At 41.1% G+C, this 22734-nt stretch overlaps 1 protein-coding gene across 1 annotated transcript; it reads right to left on the bottom strand.

Moving 5' to 3' along the window:
- Positions 1 to 446: 446 nt before the first annotated feature.
- dnah12 (dynein, axonemal, heavy chain 12) lies at positions 447 to 22167 on the bottom strand. Its single transcript, XM_068324463.1, has 73 exons — positions 21959 to 22167; positions 21764 to 21851; positions 21541 to 21567; positions 21242 to 21431; positions 20834 to 20903; positions 20550 to 20708; positions 20264 to 20459; positions 19943 to 20131; positions 19703 to 19856; positions 19525 to 19616; positions 19257 to 19435; positions 19041 to 19176; positions 18839 to 18964; positions 18624 to 18758; positions 18135 to 18328; positions 17821 to 18055; positions 17556 to 17741; positions 17246 to 17446; positions 16927 to 17121; positions 16727 to 16848; positions 16503 to 16638; positions 15927 to 16073; positions 15687 to 15806; positions 15177 to 15333; positions 14903 to 15075; positions 14654 to 14806; positions 14309 to 14548; positions 13853 to 14098; positions 13648 to 13767; positions 13430 to 13539; positions 13150 to 13333; positions 12910 to 13050; positions 12735 to 12818; positions 12457 to 12645; positions 12257 to 12376; positions 11921 to 12109; positions 11679 to 11830; positions 11463 to 11601; positions 11148 to 11314; positions 10722 to 10977; positions 10302 to 10598; positions 9536 to 9714; positions 9091 to 9283; positions 8836 to 8997; positions 8541 to 8735; positions 8173 to 8306; positions 7928 to 8090; positions 7718 to 7798; positions 7419 to 7595; positions 7200 to 7331; positions 7009 to 7098; positions 6784 to 6924; positions 6436 to 6677; positions 6202 to 6349; positions 5953 to 6098; positions 5653 to 5867; positions 5377 to 5569; positions 5098 to 5290; positions 4840 to 5012; positions 4454 to 4594; positions 4204 to 4362; positions 3823 to 4118; positions 3490 to 3743; positions 3266 to 3406; positions 3015 to 3152; positions 2710 to 2943; positions 2430 to 2618; positions 2056 to 2159; positions 1764 to 1968; positions 1548 to 1685; positions 1360 to 1451; positions 1202 to 1269; positions 447 to 816 (listed from the first exon to the last, which is right to left on the bottom strand). The coding sequence occupies exons 1-73, from the start codon at positions 22165 to 22167 to the stop codon at positions 623 to 625; spliced, it is 11913 nt and encodes a 3970-aa protein (XP_068180564.1). The 3' UTR covers positions 447 to 622.
- Positions 22168 to 22734: the final 567 nt, after the last annotated feature.

The raw sequence follows: 22734 nt of genomic DNA, 5'->3' as shown, positions 1-22734 counted from the left end.
ACTGCATGTCCCACTTGTTTTTTTCAATGTCCTGCCTTCCGACAATGTCAGAAATCTTTGCATATTCCTCACTCTATTCCAAATATCTTCACATTGGCTTTTAGTGCGAATATTCCTGATGGTGCTGCCAGAGCAAATTCATAACACACTCCTACTTTCAGCAAAAAGTTTCCCCACTTCAGCAGAAACTTCTCTATGCTTCTTCCCAGCAGCAGTTATCATGCTAAAAAGTGACTAAATTTAAGGTGGAAAACATGTTTTCATCCCTGAAATTTGGGTATTAAAAAAATCTTGTAAAATAAATTTAATATTAAATCTTGCATTTTGTGTTTACTGATGTTTTATCAACACAGTTTATTATGGGATACACACAAAAAAAGAAAAAAACAAATGCATCAATGTATGACTTATCCTCCATTCCAAGATGGCAAACTTCCAGAGTCACCTTAAAATGATGTTTCCATGGTAAATAAAAAAACACACATATTTGGAGGAAAATCTAAACATTGATAAGTACAACCAGCTGTCCTTCTACGTTCATGTGTTAAGTTTGGTGATGATAGCATGGAAAGTTTGCGAGAAATATTCAGCATCAAATATATCTCGATGGATTCAACTGTTTTCAGTCATCAAGCTGGCAGAGCATGGCGACACCACGCTTGATCCAGTGCTGAGGGTGCCTGCTAGTGGGCAGCATCATGGAAATGACAAAGTTGGTGGAGTGGCCGGTGGTGGAGAGAGTTCCCTTCCTCTCACTGGTTTTGTAAAGCGGGCAGACGAATGGCTTCTGAAGCTGATCCACGCTCCTGTTTTGAGCTGTACGGGAGAGAAAGAAGAGAAGAAAAAACAAGTGATTTCTAAGAATTTGAAGGAGAATTAAAATGAAATGTTCCACAACATACGTAGGTTTCCCTGCTATCGGGCTTGTTCTAATGTTGAGAAAACATGATCTTTATCAGGGGTGACAGGCATGAAAATCACAGGCCAGTTTAGAGAATCCACAAAGAATCTAGGAAATTGGATTAAATTCACAGTTTTTGATGGGATGTGTACAGATTATTCCAAGTTATGTATAAGTATACAGTACATATGGATGGAGATATCTAAAATAAACAGCAATTTTGTAAAAACAGCACCTAAAAATATGTATAGCATACATTTTAACTGTCATAAATCTGGTACAAAGTATGGCGTTACTTACTAGTTTTTATCCAGATGATGGGCATCATGTCAAACAGGACTTTTGGATGCTGCTCAGCTAGAACTCCACTAATATTAGGGAAACAAATAATAATTTTAGTTTATCAAGTATCCCTGAAATAACAATTATTATTATGTAATATTTGTTAGAAATCACACCTTTCTTTGTCCCATCGAGCTCCATCCAGATACAGTCCGTTGACATAAACGCCGTCCTCAGGGGACGTGTTGGACTCACCTATGGGAAGGACCTGGAAGAAGAAACCCTCAGTACCAAACTGTGCAGCCTTTAAGGCAGTAAGGTCATTAAACTGGAGAAAAAGTTTAATGCATGTGTGTCTTTCAACCTCAAAATCAAAGCCGAGCAGGTCGATGGGGATGTGGTATTTGCGAGCGTAGTTCTGCATAGCGCCGGTCAAGAAAGCCTGGGTGAAGTAGAAACCAGACAGCCAGAAGACGTTTGGTTTACCGTTGTCGTACCAGTCCTACAGACACAAAACAAGTAAAATAATGAGTGTACAGAACACCTCAGAGTCCTCCTTGTCTCATTAAGAAAATCTCACCTGCAAAAACTTCAGCCTAGACAGAAAGTCTGAAATATAGCCGCCCAAGGGCTTGAGGCTGGGGTAGGAGCATTTGGCCCATATCTCTGGGACTTTGCCAATAATTAAACTTCCTGCAACTACCTCAAGCTCTGCATCCATCACCACCAAACCCTTGATGGCCTTCAGCAGCTTCTCTAGGCTAACACGGATCAAACTGCAGAGCCTGAGAAAGAACAAAACAGTACTGTAGTTTTATAAAAGATGTGATTATGTGTCGTGTGTCTGTTTGCGTTAATCTGTGTGTTCTTACGTATTGTAGCGCTCCATCTCTTGAACAAGCACAGTGTTCATACTCTCCTCGTAGAGCACCGGGAATTTCAAGAGAGCTGCTTCTGTGTCAAAATTACTTGGAAGCTGGAGGGAAAAATAAAAAGCAAATCCAGAAAAATTAGGGCATTCAAAACAGCTAACAGAGATTATAATCCAGGAAATGGATGGATTGACAGTGACGATCTAAAATGTCCACTCCAGATCAATGTGACTGTACTTGCTCAGGTGTAATAGTCATCATGCATATGAATGTATTTTATCGTTGCAGGATGCTAGTACAGCTGAGCATGACAGATTGATTTAAAAATAATTTGTCATCCACAAATCTCTTGGACCTAAAGATCCTGTTTATACCTTGGACAGGATGTCATTTGCGATGTCGTAGAGTGTGTTGTCAGTCCCAGAACTTTGTCCTCCCTGAGCTCCCCCACCCTGAGTGAGCAGCAAAGAATCAAACAACAACTTTGTCTGCTGAAGATCTTTGGAAATGTCGACGTTTTCATGCATCCCAAACACCTCAGGGTGTTGACTCAATGGAAGCTCCTAGAACGAGAAATTGGCATTCCTTTTTCAGTCGGTACTCATGATAACGACAAAAAAAATAATTGGAATTTTATGCTCTAAATGGCTTCACCTTGATAAAATTAACGTAGTCGTCGTAAGTCGACTTAGGTGGGGCGTAGTAGTCACCACTCGGCGAAAAAGGGAAGCGCGGTTTCTCTATTATGTCCTTATTGTAGAAGTCAGCCAATAAGGTCATGAGAAGCCGCCTGTCCCAGTCGTCCGTCACGCGCCCACCGTAGTTACACTCTCCGGTCAAGTAGGTGATGGCGTCAAAGGGAACGTCATCATATCTATTTACAAAAAGCTAAAACAGAAAAGCAAATGAAATGCGTTTTTTTAATGCCTGTGATTCAGTGACGTGTCCCCTCGGATTACCTGTAGCTGCCTGATGCTGATGTGAAGGTCAGACTGATTGAAGCCGTAAGGAATGTTCCAGCCCAGTGGACCGAAAGTCTTCCTCTCTTGAACGAGAGCGTGAAAGAAACACAATCCAAACAGGAGTTTCTCCCAAACCTGGTAGAGGAATCCACGAGTAAGAGACTTTTCCTTTATTTTTTGATTATAAGTTAAATAAACCCAAATTCCTGTCATTCATTATCTACATTTACTTCCGCTCTGTGGCTCACCAGCGCTTTTTTTTGGCAACCACTGAAGAAATTTTGGTCAGAAATGGGATCTGACAGATAGGACTGCAGGAGGTTCTGTCTGAGTCCCGTCGGAGGCTCGTTTGTCATCTTTACCCCATTTTGCAGGATCGACACTGGAAACTGAGATCAGAAAGAAAGTTATTATCATGATTATAGATCCAGAATTTAACCGGAAGTGGTGATGGAAATTTATGCCCCCTTACCTTGGATGAAGGGTAGCTTGTTAGCCACAGGCGGAAGTCAGAATGGGGCTTTACTGCGCTGAAGTCTTCACAGATTTTCTCAAGGGTGGACATCCAGGAAATAGCCAGATGACAGTTCTGCAGGCATACCCACGTCCCATCCCGCATGGCTGTGGATATCATTTTTTCTGCGATGGGTCCCTGCCCCTGCCCCAGGGAGATGGACTGGAATTTGGAACCACTCATGTTTTTATCGCTGGCAAACTTGATTAAACCTATGAAGGGATAAAGTTACTCAGAATATTATTCATTATTGTTTTAAACATAACAATCAGTGGTATTGTGATCCCTTACTAGCCATGGGATCAGCTCCTGGAGACAACACAAACACCAGTGGGGTGGTGCAGTTGGAGTCCATGTAGCTCTTACTCAGGTCAAACGGAGGGGGCTGGACAAATTTCTTCCCCAGTTTGCCGGTAACATATTTTGTCACAGCTGGAATTATCTTATCTGGCCTGAGGCAGCGGAAAATGATCATCTTCTGCAGATCATTGAGTCGTTGGGTCCACGCAGGAGGCAGAGGAGTGTTCCACGGCTCTTTGCTGTCATAAATAGGCTTGAAGTCTCCTGACTCCTTGATGAATGCCTCTCTGTGGAACAAAAAACGCTCAGACTTACAGCAGCAATCAAAAAGACAAAACAGGATGGTCTAAATGAAGCAAGTCTGTATTTTACTTTAACCCCTGTAACCCAGGAAGTTCACTGGCTCTGCAGATCTCATCCCAGCTCTTGTCCTGTAGCCAGCCGGGGTCAGGGTTAGAGGTCATGTTCTGCAGGCCCACCCCACCGGTCAACAAGAACATGAAGTCAGAAGATTCAATCTCTTCTTTTGCGCTGAATGTAGAAAAAAAGACAGGACAAAATAACATTTACACCACAAAACATACCGAGTTTAATTCATTTCTCCACTAGCTTTAATACATACAGGAGAAGATTGCAGGAGAGAAGGAAAGAGAAGAGGAGTTTGTCCTTCTCAAACAGAGAGCGACAGATGTTACAGTACAGGTTGTAGGTGAAGTGATCCATGAGGTTTCGAAGTCTCTTCTCCAGGACTTTGGATTTGTTACTAATAAATAAAAGAAAAAACAGAAAAAATCATGTTGAGATTTTCTTTCATATCACAACACATATAAACATATGATTTTCTCTGTGTCTCATCTCCCAGTGTAAATACTGTATATTTCACTCTTTGGTGACCAGGCTATTATTGCTTCTCGTCACACAGTCGCCCCCTGGTGGCTTCCCCGTGTTACGACTGGTTCATTCAGCTTTCCTGTCTCACTTGTGGAGAACTGACCGAGCATCACTCACCTGTCTGTAATGGATTTGTTATAGAGGTTGACAAACCAGCTGAGAGAATACTGGTACATTGGGTCTATGTTGGTCAAATCAGCAATGCTAAAGAAAAGAACTGAAGCATGGTTTGCAATGGGTCTGTAACCCTCTCTTGACTCCGCTATTTTGACCTCCGTCTTCTCAGCGATCTGAAAGATATTTGAGTACCAAAATTCAGACTTGTCTCATTCCTAAAAACTTGTAGAGAACTAGTTATTTGGGTTTTGTCCACACCTGCTGTTTCTTGGTGATCTCATTGGACATAATCTTTGCCGAGTCCAGAATCTGAATGGCACTCTCATCCTCCAGGATATTTCCCTCAGAGGACTGTAACGTCTCCAGGATCTTGTCCTCAATTTCCTTCAGCTGCCTCTTGTTGTCAGCTGACTGAAGGATTAAAACATTCCTCTCCTCTTCTAGTTCTGGGCTGTAGAGTAGACAGAAACGTTGCTCAATTCAAGTGATAAGAAATACTTAAGCTCTTTAGAAATGTGGTTTTGTTATGACCTTTACCTCTCCTTGGCTACTACGATCCCCAGCAGCTGGTCCTCCAATCCCTCTGGAGTGATCATGAAATTCAGCAGGCAAACCTTGGTGGCCACCTCTGGTAGGTAATGAGGATTCCTAAACTTGGTGGTGATGTAGAAACGGAAACCGGCAGAGTACTCAATCACGCTCTCCCCCAACCTGATGCATTCCACACCACCTAGGTGAAAGAAAAATGACAGAATTTAGAATTTTTCAGGTTGGATTGAAACCTTTTGAGTAGATATATCACATTCACAGCACCTTGTTTGAAGGTTTGCTTGAGAAGCAGTGATTCCAGTGAGGGATCCAGTTCCTCGCCTACATTTTCCAGCAGCAACGGTGTTCCAAACTGAATACAGTTTTCCAGTGTTCTCATGTAGTCTGAATCCGTTAGCTTGATTACACTCAAATTATTGTCTTTCTCTGAATTCTTCACCCATTTGTTGGCCTGACCCTGGGGGTCAATCATCAGGGGCCTAGAAGATAACAAACATTAAATTAAACACATCTCAGTTTGAATTGTGCAGTTCTTCCACCAGTTAGGAGATCTCGTCAACTTACCACCTACGTGAATTACTGACAATAACACCGTTGTCAATAGAGAAGGAGTCACTGGGAAGGCCTGCGATGTTCCAAGCCCTGGTCTTTATAGGATCTCCCAGGGTCTTGCTGAGAGAGAAGTCATCTGATGATGGAATGTTCTTTGACTGCAGATATTAGGAAAAGACAAAACCAAATAAGATTGATTAAGCCATTATGTATGGATTAGGAATAACAATAAGAATAAATGCAGAACAGAATGACTGTTACTTGGCAAAGTTTTGTCCATGACTTGGTGCAGTCTTGTCTGAAGGCAGCTGTGAAAGCCCCCAGGTAGGCGATGACGCCGGCAGAAATGAGAACATCTCCAGTGAGGTTGTCGTACGTGTTCTGCAGATCTCCTGCTGCCTTTGACCATCTAAAAACACAATTTATCTCTGTAGGTGTTGTTCTGTCACCCCTTTTTGTTGAAGAGAAGAATGAATGTATGTGGATCATCTTCACCTGGTCTTCTCTCCCCCCAGACCACTAATGAGTTTCTCAGCTCTCTCCAACTTCTTTGCACACAAATCCACCTGGAATTCCAGCCGGGCCTTCTCCTCTGTTTTCTCCTTCTGGGTTTTCTGAAGGGCGGCGAAACGATCCTCCACCTCTTTTAGCTCGGCTTTCTTCTGGTTCAGCAGGGCCATGGTGGCAGCCAGGGACGCCTCAGACTCTTTGAGATTGGCCTTCTTGGGAGCCACATCCTGAACCAGAGAGTGTGATCACAATCAAAAGAAGAAAAAACATGTATGCATATATTTTCAGAAGAAATCAAAAGAAAAAGAGAGAAACATCAAACACAAACAGCACCTTTGCCACCCTGTCATACACCTCCATGGCTTTGATCCATTTGCACAGACCCTCTGCAGCGGAGGAGGACTTTGCCACGACGCTGGGGTCAAAGTCAGGATTAGTCAAGTAGTCACAGCGGATTTTTTGCATCACATGGACCTGTCATTAAGAAATAAGGAATTAATCTCAGCATAACATAAATGTAATTCTTTATTTTATCCATCTATTGCTTGTTACACTTACAGGAATATTATCTTTGTCGTATTCTTTGAGATCACGTAAAAAGTTCATATCTCCCAGTAGTTTCTTGCTTGGACCCCAGTAGTCTAAAATCTGTGAAATAAAGGGAAAAGATTATTCCTTCAGTAATTTGTAGATTTATGAAATATGAAAAATATTTCTTGATTTCTTAATAAGACACCATGTGGTCCAACCTTCTTTCCTGTCCCAGCTGGGTCTGCGATCTTATCTGGCTTTATGTCCTTCATCGTACACACGGCCGACATCACCAGCTTCACCCCAGAAGGGGGATTTTTCATCGACTTCACAATCGTGACATCAGACGGCTGAAACACAGCATTCAGCTCAACTTACTCAACTGTTTAAACTTCAGTCAGTGGATTAAGTTGGTGTAATGAGGGATGAGTGCTGACCTTCAGAGTGTTTAAGGCTGCCAGAGCGTCTTCCAGGGCAGGGATGGCCTTCGCCAACTCACTTTCACATTCATTCTTTAGGTACTGAGCCTCGTTGGCTTTTTTAGTTGCTTCTTCTTCATCTTCACCCACAACTTTACGTTTGATTTCCACCTCTTTAGTCTCCTCTTCGATTTCCTGAAATGTCATCACATTGAAGAATTACATGCAGTATGTTTATAGCTACTGGTATATGGACATACCCTAGGTTGATGATGACGATATTGATGATGCATGATGGGGATGTGAGATTTTTTCACCTTCATGATGTTATTGTTGTCTATCTTTGCCTTTGTTAGTTTGGGTTGGAGGTCTTCAAGTTCTTTCTTCATCTCCTCAACCTGCATAGAAGCACCAATTTATCTTAAAAACAAAAAAAGACTAATAGAAAGGATTACTGATCATTTAATAATAATACAATTTGTAAAAGTCGTAGTTTTACAATTCAATAAAAATAGTGTGAGATATACCTGGGATTCAGCGAAGGCTAGTTTCTCCAGACCGTTAGTATACCTCTGTTTTGCTTTCATAATGGTGTCTCTTTTCTGCGTGAGTAGCAGACGGAACGTTTCAATCAGCTCCAGGTAGGATGTGGGCGTCACGTAATTATGGCGACCTAATTCAGAGAGAAATCTGCAAATATAGACAAATGTGAGACCTTAAAAAACATACTTTACAGTCTATTTCCCAAGTTACCAATAATTCAATGCCCTACCTCTCTGAGAGCTGTTTGGCAGAAGTGTGGAATGTTTTACAGATGGATATGACCTCCTGCTTCTCGTGTTCACTCATCTCCAGCGAGTCCAGGAAAGAGTTGGCTACTCGCTCCAGAGCCTCCTCCGGCCACGGCTGTCCGGGCCGAGAGAAGAGATTATTGTCCAGATAGAAGCAAAGGAGCAAGTACTGGGAAGCTTAACCATTCTCTGAAGTAGCTTTTATTGCCTTCATGTTATCAGAGGTCCAAGCAACATACAAGACACAGCCTAAGATACTTTCTATTTCTATCCTGTGGAGAACATTTAATTAAAAAAAAAAACATATATAATAACTGCTCACGCAACAAACACAAGCCCATTACAATACCTGGAACCAGTCGATGGTACAACAGTTGATAAGTGATGGAAACTGGCGCAGGCGATTTCGAAAGGTGTCTCCAATCGGACTAAAGGCAACAACGATGTGCAAATTCTCTCTACAGCGCGTCACAAAGTAGGCAAACAGAGATAAAGGACTCAACTCCAAGTTCTTATTGCCAGCCTGGGCGATGGGACGTAAGGTCTGGAGAAAGAGAGAGAAAAAGTGGCGTTGAACGCGACCGACATGGCCTTTTATAACAGAAATGGTTGATTACGCTGCTCTAAATGTTGTGACGGTGCACCTCCATTATCTCTTGCTTCTCGTCGACGGCGAACATGTTGGGCACCTCCCCCGTGTTCAGGATGCTGTCCACATCTTCGAGAAAAGCCTCATCTTTTATCTGAGCGTCGGTGAGCAGAAACACCGTCTTCTGACCTTTCACCCCAGCATTTTTCAGTAGCATCTAAAGGATTAGGATTGGGAGGAAATAATGTCACAAAAAAATCACATGCTGTGATCATGGTGGTATAAATACATCCTAAAACATGGTGCTGACCTTAAGGTCCTCTCTCCACTCTGTTATCCCGTAGCTTTTGGAGATCTCAGGCTGGAACATGGTCATGTGGGCCATGGATGTGGCCAGACGGGTAATGGACTGGCGCCCACTCCCACCCACTCCCACCAGAAGGGCATTGCCTCTTGGCTGCTTCAACACACGACTAATACGAGACAAGTGTTCCAGGACATAGCTGCATAATGAAATAAAGTAATTAGGCCTCCATGAGAATGTAGTGTTAAAAAAACCAGAATTTTACGAACTGATTACTAAAAACCTGAAGAAATTTGATTGTTTATTCAGCCTGAAATTCTAAATAAATTTGTTTTTATTTTGTATAATGATATTTTAACAAGCAGCAGCAAACAGCTTTTGTATTCACAGCTTTTTCTAATAGTCTTATTGTACTTTTTGAAATTGATGGTGTAAAAACAAATCTGTTCACCGAAAGATGACAAGGTTCATTCCATTCTTGTGTGTCTGGTTATATTCCTCCAGACACGATTGGGCCACTTGAGAAAAGTTTTCCATTACAGGCACCTCAGCATACAAGCGCTCATTGTCCTCGAGGTCAGGGTTCATGTAGTCACCAAACAGGAGATTCTGCATGTCTTCCTCAACCAGCTGAGAACAGAAGGATATTTATTATAATATAAATTTTCCTAAATGATGTGCATTTATTTATTCATTTATTTTTTGTTTGTGCAGTACAAATGCAGACATTGGTTTTTTTATATTCCAAACAAAAAGTATTGATTAATATTTAGTATACTCGTCGATCCCCTACTTCTACCACAATATTTAACACATGTGTCAAACTCAAGGCCCGGGGGCCAAATATGGCCCTCCACATCATTTTATGTGGCCCGCAAGAGCATAAAAGGTCAGAGTGCCAAAAGTGTGGTTTGACCAAAACTACATTTCCCACAATGCAGTAAGTCAGCCCATTGTAACTTTAACCAAAACGTTTCAAACAAAGTTAATGTCCTAACTTGTGTTAGATGATATTTTTCTTTATTCATTGATACTTTGATCCTTGATTGATGGAGTTCTGTGGGTAGTTACATTTTCACTACTTTGAGTTACATTTAGTTACATTTATTTGTTACATCTGGCCGTTTGAGGACAGCCGTTATGCTGATGTGGCCCTCAGTGAAAATGAGTTTGACACCCCTGATATATAATATAAGACATGTGGATAAATGACTTACTTTACATCCTTGTCTCAGGTGATCAAACACTTGGTCAAAGGACTCATGGAAGTGACTTTTAACAATGCTCTTCATGAGCTGGTAGAGCCACGCTCGATCTTTGTCGTCCACCAGACGGTCATAGTAGACACGGAAGACCTCATGAACAAACAAGCGGATCATAGTGTGTTTGCCCTCCAGAGAGTCTTTCTTTATGAGCAGGCAGCCTTGGATGACCCTTGAGAAATCCCGCAGGTTGAAGGTGTAGTGAGACTTGGCTGGAGTAGGAAGTAAGTTCTCCATTGCTTTCTTATACACCTTTGTAAATGAAAAGACAGATGGGGAACATGGGGAGGTTTTTACATGTGTGATAAGATCCTGTCATACTTAAACATATTTGAAGGTCCATGCTTGGCTTCATCGTGTTATCGGGGGACTTACTTCCATGGTTGCGTTCACTATTTGGTCTCCCACTGAGAAATAATCAGATGGAAATTTATTGTTTTTGAGCGTGAATGCCACCACGCTTGAGAAGATGCGAACCATGGTGTCATCGCTGAACGGATTAATGCTAATGATGTTGAAGTGCCGCAGAAAGCGAGGCGTCACAGCATTCCTCCCACCACCAGGGGGACCCATAGCTGAGATGAGTAGGAGGTCAACAAGAGTGATCTTGGAGGTATCCTTCAAGTCATACCTGCCAGATCATAACAGAAAATATGTGATTGAATTCTCTTGATTCTTCTGATCTGTGTTGTGTGTTCTTTTAACTTCTTTTTTTTTTTTTAATCCAAGTTCAAACTCATTTTCTGGCTATAAACTTTTTTCTTAATTATCACAGTTGTGGGTTTGTGGGTTAGTCGCTACCAGTGTCCGTGATCTATATACTGCCGGAGGAGCTCCACTGGGGGCTGCGCACCAAACTGCTCCAATGCAGGCATGTTCAGATCATCAACGAAGATGACACACTTCTTTCCCATTGGAGGCCCAAACACTCCCTTCCTTCTCTTGTCTAACCGGGACATGATGATACTCTGGGGGGATCAATAAACACAATTTAATTAAGATGACAGACATTTTTTCTGACTTGTTCCAATTATTACATTAACTAGATTTACATTAACTCAATTAGTTTACCCACATTTTTTTTCAGGTTTTCATTCAGGTTTTATACGCGCTTACCTGAGTTTGGTTGGCAGTAGTACGAGCTGAAAAATTAATGAAGAAAGGTAGGTAGTGGTCTTTGTGTAGATTATTCATCAACTTCTCCTTCACGTAGACTGACTTTCCGGTGCCGGTGGGTCCAACTAACAGAAGAGGGCTAGACAGGGAAACAGGAAAGGTTTTAAAAAGAAAACACTATAACATATTTATACATATTACTAATACAATACTCACACTCCATAGCTGATGCAAAGGTCCATGAGGTAAGCATAGCGAACTGTGTCTATGGTGGGAACAATGATCTCTTCAACCTTGGTGTTCATGTCGGCAAGGTTGACATTCTCAATCTGGTCGTTCCAGTGAGTCCAGCGGCCTCTTCCTTCAAACTACGTAACAGAATGAAACGTAATTCACTGATTTAAACAGGAAAAAACATAGTGGAGTAAAATTATTATACAATAATTATCATATAATACCTCATAGAAATAGTCATACGCCAGGCCTCTCTCTGGCATTGGACATTCCCACTTTCCCACAGTGTCAGGGATTGGATGCTCTTCAGACCTTCCCGACAAAAGCACCCTGAAGAACTTACTAAACTTCTCTCTGCTGTTTGCATCACAGCTGCCACCAACAGACCACACCAGGGAGAAGGAAAAAGCTGCCTGCAATCAGAAATTAAGAAGGTAGATCGAAGACACAAACGTAATCCAACTGAAAAAAACAGGTGAAGTTATTTTATAATTTCAAAAGCAAAAAAAAACAAAACGCATAACAATAATCAAAAAGGTAAATGACTTAGATGATTTTACTTTTATCCAGATGTGAATATTTTCATTCTTAGGATTCGTTGTTAAAGGTTTGTCGAGCAGCATCCCGAACAGTCGACACAAAGACACCACAGTATTGGTGTCGCTGGTGGAAGCTACTTCCTGTAAACCAAATCAAAATCCAGAGTGACACAGTTATTTGTTGCATATAAATAAAATTAACTTTCTATAAATTCACTCACTGTGCAACATTTGCGCAGCATCTTTAAGCTCGGTGGTACAAGCCAGTGGAAGAGGTCCATCAGCAAAGAGCAGTTCTCTGGCTTCTGCAGAATATCTGGAAGGGTGTTGATCCAGGAGATCACCAACGGGTCCCAACCCAGTTGAGACGGTTCCATGAAGATCATTCCACACCGACTGACCGTGGCAGGCTGCAGTGGGCAAACAAACTTATCACATCATGCAAGATGATAACAAAATATTAGCCTTTCAGCAGCTGATGACGACACCTATAACTTACCGAGGCCTGTGACAGATCAATGGCCTCAAATAAGAGACTCATTTGATTGGACATCTGGATGATCTCACCACTCATCAAGCACAGCTAAAAGGGAAGAGTAATGCAAAAAAGGTTTGATTCAAGAATGTGGGAAATAAAAATTTCATAACTAACATTTTTAGTGGGTGTTATTTACCTTTTTGTTGTCATCAAGCACAGTGTTCATGCTTTCGATCCACAGTGTATCAATGGGACCATCAAAAACCACCCATTTACGGTCGGGTGTGTCAGCAGATGCAAACTCCCTGAATGTGTTGGCCACAATTCCATCAGTCCACTAAATAATAAAGGGAAACAAAAAGTGACAAGAGGAAGACAGGGCTGGTAGATTTATCTAAGATACAGAATAAAGAACATGATGCAAGCAAAGGTGTACCTCATGGGAAACTTGGTCAAACTGTCCAAACAGCTGCCCCATGGTAATGGACTTTGGGTTCAATGTTCTGAGGATGACCTTCTCCTCATCACCGTACCCCCTCTCATTCATCAGAGTCAGGGTGTCTGCTAGAATGTGAAGAACTTTGGTTTTCCCAGCAAAAGGTTTTCCAACCAGCATGAACCTGAGACATCAAGTTGAAATATTTCCTTCAAGACAGTTGCAAAGTGTGTGTATGACTAAGACGTGTAGGATGATAACAGTAAACCTCACAACATACCCATGCCTGACTATCATCATCTCATACGTTTGGATCATCTTCTTTAAGAAGACTTCTGTAAGTTGCACATTGTGCTTTTTACAGCATTCTGCAGCCGCTTCTTGGAACAGCTGCCAATTATATAAAAAACAATGATTCTAATGTACAGACCATCATTATAAATACACATATCATTTGATATATGGCCATTAGTAGGTAATGGTATGAACATATATGACCTTATAGTCAGCCTCAGGAAGGTGGATGCCTGGGAACAAGTCACTGATGATTCCATTGAACAGTGGGATATCATGGGAAAGAAACTTGGGCTCATTAACATCCTTTATGGACCTCAAGAGCTGGAAATGACAACAAACAGAATAGGTTACAAAATGTAACTAAATTAAGTTAATAAAAATATTGCATTAATTTCATCATGATTACCAGAATGTCCTCGTTCTCATCAGGATATTTGAGCTTAAGGTTTCCTGCAGCCACAAGAACAGCTTTAACGGCCCTCATTCCATAATCGTAATGGAACTGGGAGGAGAGCTGCTCTGAACAGAGCCTGTAGGTCATGACGATCTTCACTGACAGTGGTTTGGCATTGAGGAAGCCATGTGAATACAGAGAAATCTCTGCTATCAGTGCATAATTTGGGACCATCATGGCTACGGTTCGGAACAATACCTGCAGAGAAATGAAAGAAAACGTTGCTTTTCCTGCAGATGTGAGCCAGTCAATATTCTTTGATTTGTTACATAACAGGGACAGGGTGGGAAAAAAAGGATTGTTGTGTAAAAGAGGGTAAATGATTTTTTTTTAAAAACAATTCATCTGGAACGATTTGAACATTTGGGATCATATCATGTATGATAGCATCATCTACGGTTTAAAGACCTTGAGGTTGTCCGGGAGTTCAGAGCGTCCTGCGTAGCCAGGATTCATCGTGATGGACACAAAGCAGTTGGGATTGAGTTTGAGTCTGGTCCCTTCAAAGTCAAAGTAGTCCAGCTTCTGCTCTACGGCCCTCTGGATGCAGAGGATCTGCTGGGCCACCACAGAGAGCACCTCCAGCTCAATGCGGTTAAACTCGTCAAAGCAGGCCCACGCGCCCGATGACGCCAGACCTTTGAAAAACTGTGAAAGATTCCACCAAAATAAACCATAAAAAGAAAGTGTTTGCATTTGTAACTCTGGCACGAGGATTAATAACGTGAAACTGAAATGTTCTGCTGCTGTCACCTTGCTCATCGCCAGGTAATCCAGTCCATCAGAGCAGTTGAACACAACACACTGTACAGCCAGAGCTTTGGCAAGATCTTTGGTGGTTTCGGTCTTTCCGGTTCCAGCCGGACCCTCAGGCGCACCCCCCAAATTAAGGTGGAATGCCCCAATCTGAAATAAAAAAAGGGAAGTTGATATTAAACAAGGATTTTAATCAAATAGAAAGTGATCAGTTATGATATTTATGTAGGTTGGTTGTTATTTTACCAGAGTTCTGTAGCATCTGTCTGTCAGAGGAGTGATGACCAAGCGTGGAGAGTTTCCCAGATACTCGTAGGCATACTTAACGTCACAGTTTATGATGTGAACGCGAACATTTTCATTGGTCCAGTAGTAACGAAGCTGGGCGAGCCACTGGAAGTCTGTTTCGTTTGATACGCCTGGTAAGGAGGACACTTATTATTCATCTGATTTTCTTTTTCCTGTTTCTAAATTGAGGCATAACTCAGTTCCAGTCTTATAATGGTGTGGTGGTACTTACCATTCTCAATAAGCTCCATGACCACATCCCTAGCATGGACGTCTATTGTGACCAGCGCTCCCAACGTGATCCGTGTTTGTTTGGGCAGCTCCCCTCTCACCATCTGCACAATGTCATTCAGCTGATTCTGGAGCTGCTGGTAATAATTTTTTAAACCCTACAGACAACAAAAAAAAAAACCCAGTTACTATAGTTTTTGGATCAGGCTCTTTATAAGAAAAAGTCATGTCGGTAGGTTAAAGATGAGACACGTCACTGTTTAGTACCTATAGTCAACACAATCAACATTTTTGACTTATCACAATTTCAGAAAATCAATAGGAATCCTCCCGCGACCTGCGTTAGCGGATTAAGCGGTTGGAAAATGGATGGATGGATGGAATAGGAATCCTACTAAATTCATCATAAAAAAAACAGAAAAAACATGAAACTTTTTCCATGAATTACACTATAATTAATAAAAAGAAAAACTATATAAAAAGCCAAAACTAAAAATGTGTAAAAACCTACACTACTTCCTTCTTTGATGGCTGCATGAACCTCCAAAGTCCAGTAAATCTGAGAGGCACAGAGAACCACCTGCCCGGGCCACTCCTTGACCCAGACGCTCCGCGGAGTGTCAGCGTAGGCCTGCAGGTGCAATGACAAGTACATGTTCACATGAGGAAGAAAGCAGGTTATCCACATACACATATAATAATGTTATAGAGTTTACAGTGTATGGGTATGGTGTGGGAAGCACCATCCTACCTCTATGGACCGGGCGGTTTCGTCTCTGACGCTACGAATCATCACATCCTCCACCTGCACCAACCACTTCTCCACAGCGCCTTTGGCTTCGGAAGTAGAGATGTGCTGAATTAACTGGACACGCTCTCCCTCACTGCTATACATGGCCTGGAAAAAAAAAAGACGGTACAAAGTTAAATAAAAGTTCATCAAAATATATGCACCTTCAGATACAAGTTTAATCCGTTCTGTGACTGAGCTCGTAAATCAAATAACATTTCCCCATTTAAAATAACAAAAATCATTGTAATCCATTCCAGCCCCAAACCCCTTAAATTATGAAAAAAAAAGTATTTTTTATCAACCACTAGACATGCATGCTCTTCCTGTGCATAATTAATTATATATGTTACATAAACAATGATTAAAGTATAAAAAGAAAAGGAAAAATCATGAACACACACAAGCTATATCATTACTCTGTGGACAAAATGTAGTAAAGAACGAGATCCGGTCTCACTGATGTTGTATGTCGAGTCACTCGTACATCAAAGTACTACTGTAATCCGATAACTGCATTATGTGTGAATGTCATACCTGGATATCCAGATTAGGGAGAAAGTCCAGTTTGGAAATACCCTCAAAGCACTTTTTCAGATGGGGCTGCACTCGAAGTGGGTCTTTGGTCTCAGAAAGAATCTCAAGCATTTCATCATTGGATAAGAAGAAGAACCTGACAGCAACACAGGAAGCAAGTATCTGTTCATCTGTAAATATATTCATTCATTCATTCATTCATTCATTCATTCATTCATTCTTACCGTGGAAAAAAGAGACGCTTCTTTTCCAAATAGGCATTCAGTCCTTTCATGATGTTTTCCAGGAGTTTGTTACAATCCTGTAGTTTCTCAAGCAAACCAGGCAGAGAGGTCGCCGGCAGAACCTGCAATTACCAATAATCAGTTAAAGAAAATCAGTCATCTCACTATCGTGTGTTCACTGCTTTGTTTTAAAGCGTTACCCCAGGATCCTTAATGCAGTGTGTCATGACTTCTCTCCAGTTTTTGTCGACAGTTTGGAAAAGTCGTCCCTCTTCTGGAATCTGCTGCATGATGTCCTGAGAGGAGAAGATGGGCTCCAGATAAAGCCACTGGGCCTGCACCTTCAGCCACTCATCAATGGTCTCTTGGATGTGAAGCAGACGCTCCTCCCATTGCTGAAGTCACATAAATCGACAGTTAAATATAATTTCAACTAATGCATGTATTAATTCACATTGAACCTTTAATCCCTTATTAGTGTCCATTAAAGATCAATAAAATAAATAGAATTTAGCTAACCTTAATCTCAGTCTCGAATGGCTGGATGAATGGTGAGCCCCTCATAGTCTGGGTCTTCACAATCTGGTCTTCTAGCATCGTTTGAATATCCTCCAAGGCGGTCAGGATGGATACCCCCGTCTCTCTGTAAGGCTGATGGTGGAAACAAACCCCATCCCAAACATGCACTGTGGTTTGCACAGCCTTCTCCAGAGAGAACTCCTTTTGGAGACACACAGTGGGGGTATAGCATCAGTAAAACCATTTTTAACGTTAACGTTATGTATTGTTTAAATGCTGCAAAGAGGAAACACAAGAGTTCAGCTCTTACTTTACTCGCAGCAGCACTGATGGACTCAAACTGCTCCAGGAAAGGAGCCAGGTTCAGACCGAGAACACTTTGCAGTGTGGTTCCAGAGTTAGGAGTGAGGTCATATCCGACTATCTCTGACATTTTATCCCAGTGGCGAGTTCTGATGCCTGGGTTACACAAGACGGACACGACAGGGATGTGGTCCTGGGGATGCAGACACATTCCACACAGAGGTTAGGTTTCAACAAATGAATGAGTCCTATTAAAATGAGGGTTACGACACCTTGAATTTCTTGATCTGCTCTATGACAGCAGAGCACAGACGTATGGTGGGGCTTTCTTGTTTTGTTTGGTCTCTGCATTGCCCGGAAATCCGAACAATCTTCTCCTTTTCCTGCTCGGCCTTTTTCTCTTTCTGTTGGAAAATCTTCAGCATCTTGAAGATTTCATTTAAGAATTCGTCCACATTTTCTTCTATGCTGTCACCATTTAATTCCTGGAAAGGGCCTTCCATCCATCTATTCAAAATTAAAGGCAAAAGGTTCTCAGCACAAACGTTTCAGCTCGAGCAGCACATGAATCAAACCACATTCGGACCTGTTCTCTGTCCGCTGCCACTTCAGTATGAGTCCAAACAGCTTCTGGTAGAGTTCAGTTGTGTCTTTGATGGCTTCAACCTCTGGGTAGCAGGTGTTGTCCTGTTTATAAAAGGCTTCCTCTTTGTTAATGGAGACGATCGCCTCTTCAACCTCTTTGAGAAGCTTCTGAACTGCCCTGACATCATTTACATACTGCCAAAAAAGTCATGACAAAAAAAGGGATGACAAGAATTTTACTCTCAATTTGATAAAAGAACACTCATTCTTAAAGTCATACTTTTAAATAATATAATCATTGAAATTACATGTTTTTATAGTTCTATTACAAAGACGCTCAAATTAAATGACTAATGGATGCAATTATGAGCCAAATATGAGAGGGATATTGATCTTATTTTAGACTCATAAAGTGTCTTATTATAGATAAGAAAAAAATATATGACAGGTGTTAATTCATGGTTAGTTGAATGTTTTGTTGATACTCAACCTGTTGTATCATTTTTAGCTCAGAGCGATGTGGGAATTCTTCCGTCCTCCGTCCCAGTTTTTCCAGCTGCACCATGAGTCTCTCTCTTTTAGCCACCATCTCCTGCTCCCCTTTCTGCTTGGCATTGTGCATTACCTGGAAAAAAGAGAAAGGTGTCCTGAATTGGATTTTTCTCTAATAAAGAAAAAAAATCATGTTATAAAATATATTATTACCTCCTCAGCGAGCTCAAAGACACTGAGGATTTTCTGTGGCCACAGAGCAACAGTTGCATTGAGCTCCAGATCCTGCGCCTCAAAGATGTGGACGTCCAGTAGATAATTCAGCCTACAGTGGGCCTCCTAACAGAACACGTCAGAACATGTAAGATTAGTGAAATGAATATACATCAATATAATACAAAATCAAGATATTGACCTCAATCTTTCCATGAAGTTCTGTAATAACTTTTGACTTAGTGGATGTGATGTAATCTGTCATCTGAGCCATGTCCTCTATGTTCTCTGGTGTTTTCAGTGCATTTTCTCTGATGGTCTCAAACTCAGAGCAGATCCTATAAACAGAAATAAAACATTTTATAATAAAAGCAGAAAAATTAATACACGTGGAAAATGTTTGTTGTTAGAGACTCACTGTAAATTCTGTTCTCGGTGGGTGGCTGCTAGTTTCTTCAAGAGAATTTCAGCATAGTTTTTGGCTCTTTTGGCCAGCCCCTGTTTCAGCTCCTCACAGTCCAGTTGGACCATTGTAAAGTGGGCTTTTGATGGAAGGCTGATAATGTCCTTTGACAGAATATGGAACTCCTCCACTTTCTTAAAAATATATTGAAACAGTCATGATGGGAAAAAAGCTAACAAGGCAAGAACATGACTATAACGCCCAGAATGAATTCAACAGCTACCTTGGTGTATTCATCGAAAGAGCGCTGCTCATCCATGAACGTCTCCACCTGAACCTGTGCCGTTCCGTTGACTAACCAGTCATAGCTGTCGACTGCAAAATGAAAAAGAAACCAAAGTATACATGTGCATCAAATCAATGGGATGATAATTAGAAATTGTTGAATTATGTAATCCCACCGTAGCTGAGAAAATGTTTTTCAGGTTCTTCTAGATTCTTGCACACAGCAGCCTTCAAAGTGACATGTGCCCAAGCAAGCACATGATCGGGCACCTTGGCATCCACAAAAGAAGTAGTACCTTGTGCCAACCATGACTGGACTGTTGGTACTTTCTGTCAATAAGTACAGTACATTAAAAAAAACCATTAAAATTTGTCCAAAAAAATCTCATGGTTGTTTTACATGAACGGGACCTAACCTGCAGCGTATTTGTGACGGAATTAAGACTCTCAAAAACAGCAGCTTCCAGATCTTCTAAGGTTGGATACATTTCCATCTTTTCATCATCAAAAGTCAAGGCCATGCGAAACAGAGGCATGCAGTAGCAGTTGCTTGGATCGAAAAGATTAACGAACTCTTCCACACATTTCTGTTGCAGGATTTTTAACTGGAAATTTAGAGAAGAAAAAAAAAGAAGTTAATAGGTTAATACTTGTAATCGAAGAACATTAAAAAAATGAATCTGCTGATGGCATAAAGCTAAATTGTTTGATGGATGTGCATCGGATGTTCATCTCACCTGATTTGAGATGAGGGTAGATGCACAGCTATAGAAGGAGTCCCGTTTCTCCTCCTTAAACCCCTTCAAGATGTCTTTACTTGTTAATAAGTGGATGACTTTCGAAAACCAGGTATTCATGATGCGATCTTCTGTCCTCTTACACTCCACAGCCATTTTATTCTGCAGGTTCTTACAATCCACAGGTCCTGAAGCTCTGTACCAACAGAAGACACATTTGAATAATAAAAATCATGAAGTAAATCCTGATCTCAACAGGGCTGCGTTATATTTGTGATGTTCTCACCTGCAGCCTGAAAGATCAACCAGAACCAGAGTAGAAAAGGTTGTGTGGCTAATGTCCAAGATAGACTTCATTACCGGATGAAGAATGTGCAATTTTCTTTTTATCATCTTGCGGTGTCGGACAACATCATCGTGCCAAGGTTTGGAGAAATCAAGAATTCTGCAAAAGATTGGAAACCTACCTCATAAAAAGTCTTTATAATCTGTGTCCTTGATGAATAATAATTAGTGTGCATCACTCATCCGATTTGAATACAAACACTTGGTTTTTTTCTACACACTCACTTTGGCTGGATAGCTGCCTCATTTCTTGAAATTTCTTCTTCTTTCTCTGGATTCTTTAATATTGTGTTCACTGCCGGTAGTGAATGCGACATGGTTAGATATGGCTCTCCTTTGTACTGCAACTCATAGACCTACAGAGTTTTTCAACTTTTTTCAGCTACAACACTCATTCATCGTATGTAAAATCTTTGGTTACCCCAGTTTAGTATGTATTTAAAAATAAATGGTTATTCAGGGAGTACTCAAGCTCAGTTTTCAAAAACACATCGTCAGAGTTGATGCAGTGGCATGGGAACAGAAGCATGTGATACAAATCCTGATGTGGTGATCCTGGTTGAGAAAGACTTGCGTAGATACACACATATATACATAACATACACAAGTAAAAATCACTAATCGTCATAATACCTGTGTGTCTGAGAATTACATCATGGAAGTCATCACTGACTTCCTTGTAGAGCTCCTGTAGTAGTTTATTTGTCTCTGGGCTCTTTTTGAATTTGGAAGGGATTCGAGAATCAATGGAATCCAACCAGTGTTGTGAGATTGGAGCATATGGGCGACTTTCTACGCACCGCTTAAGATACGTGTAGTTCATCTGCAAATGGGACAAAAAAACCCCCCAAATCAACACAAGTGGGAAAGTGTAAAAAGCACAGTATCGACACTCTTCACCTGTTACATTAAGGGCTAGAATGAAAACTTACTCTACGTTTTCGTTCTTCACTAAGCATCTGTAAAATAATGATTGAAAAAGACATGCCACATCATATTAGACAAGGATTATCTGTTACTTTATATTTATATTATATTATAATATCATAATATTAATATTATTTATATTAAATTTATAATATATTATATTTTATCATATATTTATATAATGTTAGTTTATAATTAATGACTGGAATGATTGGAAAAATGTCATACAGAAGGTGGAAGCTGTGGCTCAGGTGATCTTGGACATAATAGTCCCCTGTGTTTGCTCCGTCTGTAGTCCTGCATTGCTCTGGACAACCTAACAATGAAGTGTCACATTGCAGGAAATGAAAATGTTGGTACTGTAAAATGATTTACTGCTTAAAACATTTATATTCAAATAAAAGACCAGTGGTGAAAACATACAGTATCATGCAGTGCTGCTCCTCCTGTATTTTCCTCTGCCTGTGTCTTAACAGTTTCTTTGGAGCTGTTAACTTCTTCATCATCTCCTCTGCCGCGCTGCTCCGTGCGCCTCGATCCCGCTGATAGGGGCCCTCGATCGGAGGCAGGACCAGACTCCTGGACAGGTCCTTCGCCCCGATGGTCGTGGAAATACCATGAAATGCAGCCATCTGTGCCAACAAGCCACCAAATAGAACACGGAATTTAAAATAATTACAATTCTTACACTTCTTGTTCTTTCGCAAGTTTCAATTTCATTATGTCAAAAGTTTATTTCAATGAATAACAACAGGATAGCTATTAATTTACCTTTTTCCCGTTCGATATACACTCCTTTTGGTTAGTTCGCTGATATCAACTAATGTCAGGTCTTTAATTTAAAGGCTGAACTAATTTTGTAACGAACTTTATGGCGTCATTACCATAGAAACTCTAAACACTGGAGTTAGAAAAAGGAAGACTTGTTTGTTGGTCATTGAACGCATCACCCGCCCACCTCTGGCTCTGATTGGTCCAGTCTGATTCTCCTGACCTATCAGGAATCGATTGTTCCTCCTCGTGGCTCACCCGCTCGTAAACTCCATCCATACATCGATCCACATTCTGGATCCACGTGTTGTGCAGACGAGCGGGGCGGGACTGGATCCCATCCCACCTGGTACCCGATAAGAAGAAGATACTGGTTACCAGTTACCAGTTTATCATCAGATGACGAGGAAAACACTTATTTACATACA

This window comes from Antennarius striatus, chromosome 2, assembly GCF_040054535.1.
Source record: "Antennarius striatus isolate MH-2024 chromosome 2, ASM4005453v1, whole genome shotgun sequence".
In the NCBI taxonomy this organism is placed as follows: Eukaryota; Metazoa; Chordata; class Actinopteri; order Lophiiformes; family Antennariidae; genus Antennarius; species Antennarius striatus.
Note: the sequence above shows the minus strand (reverse complement) of the source record. Positions and strands in the feature narration are given on the sequence as shown.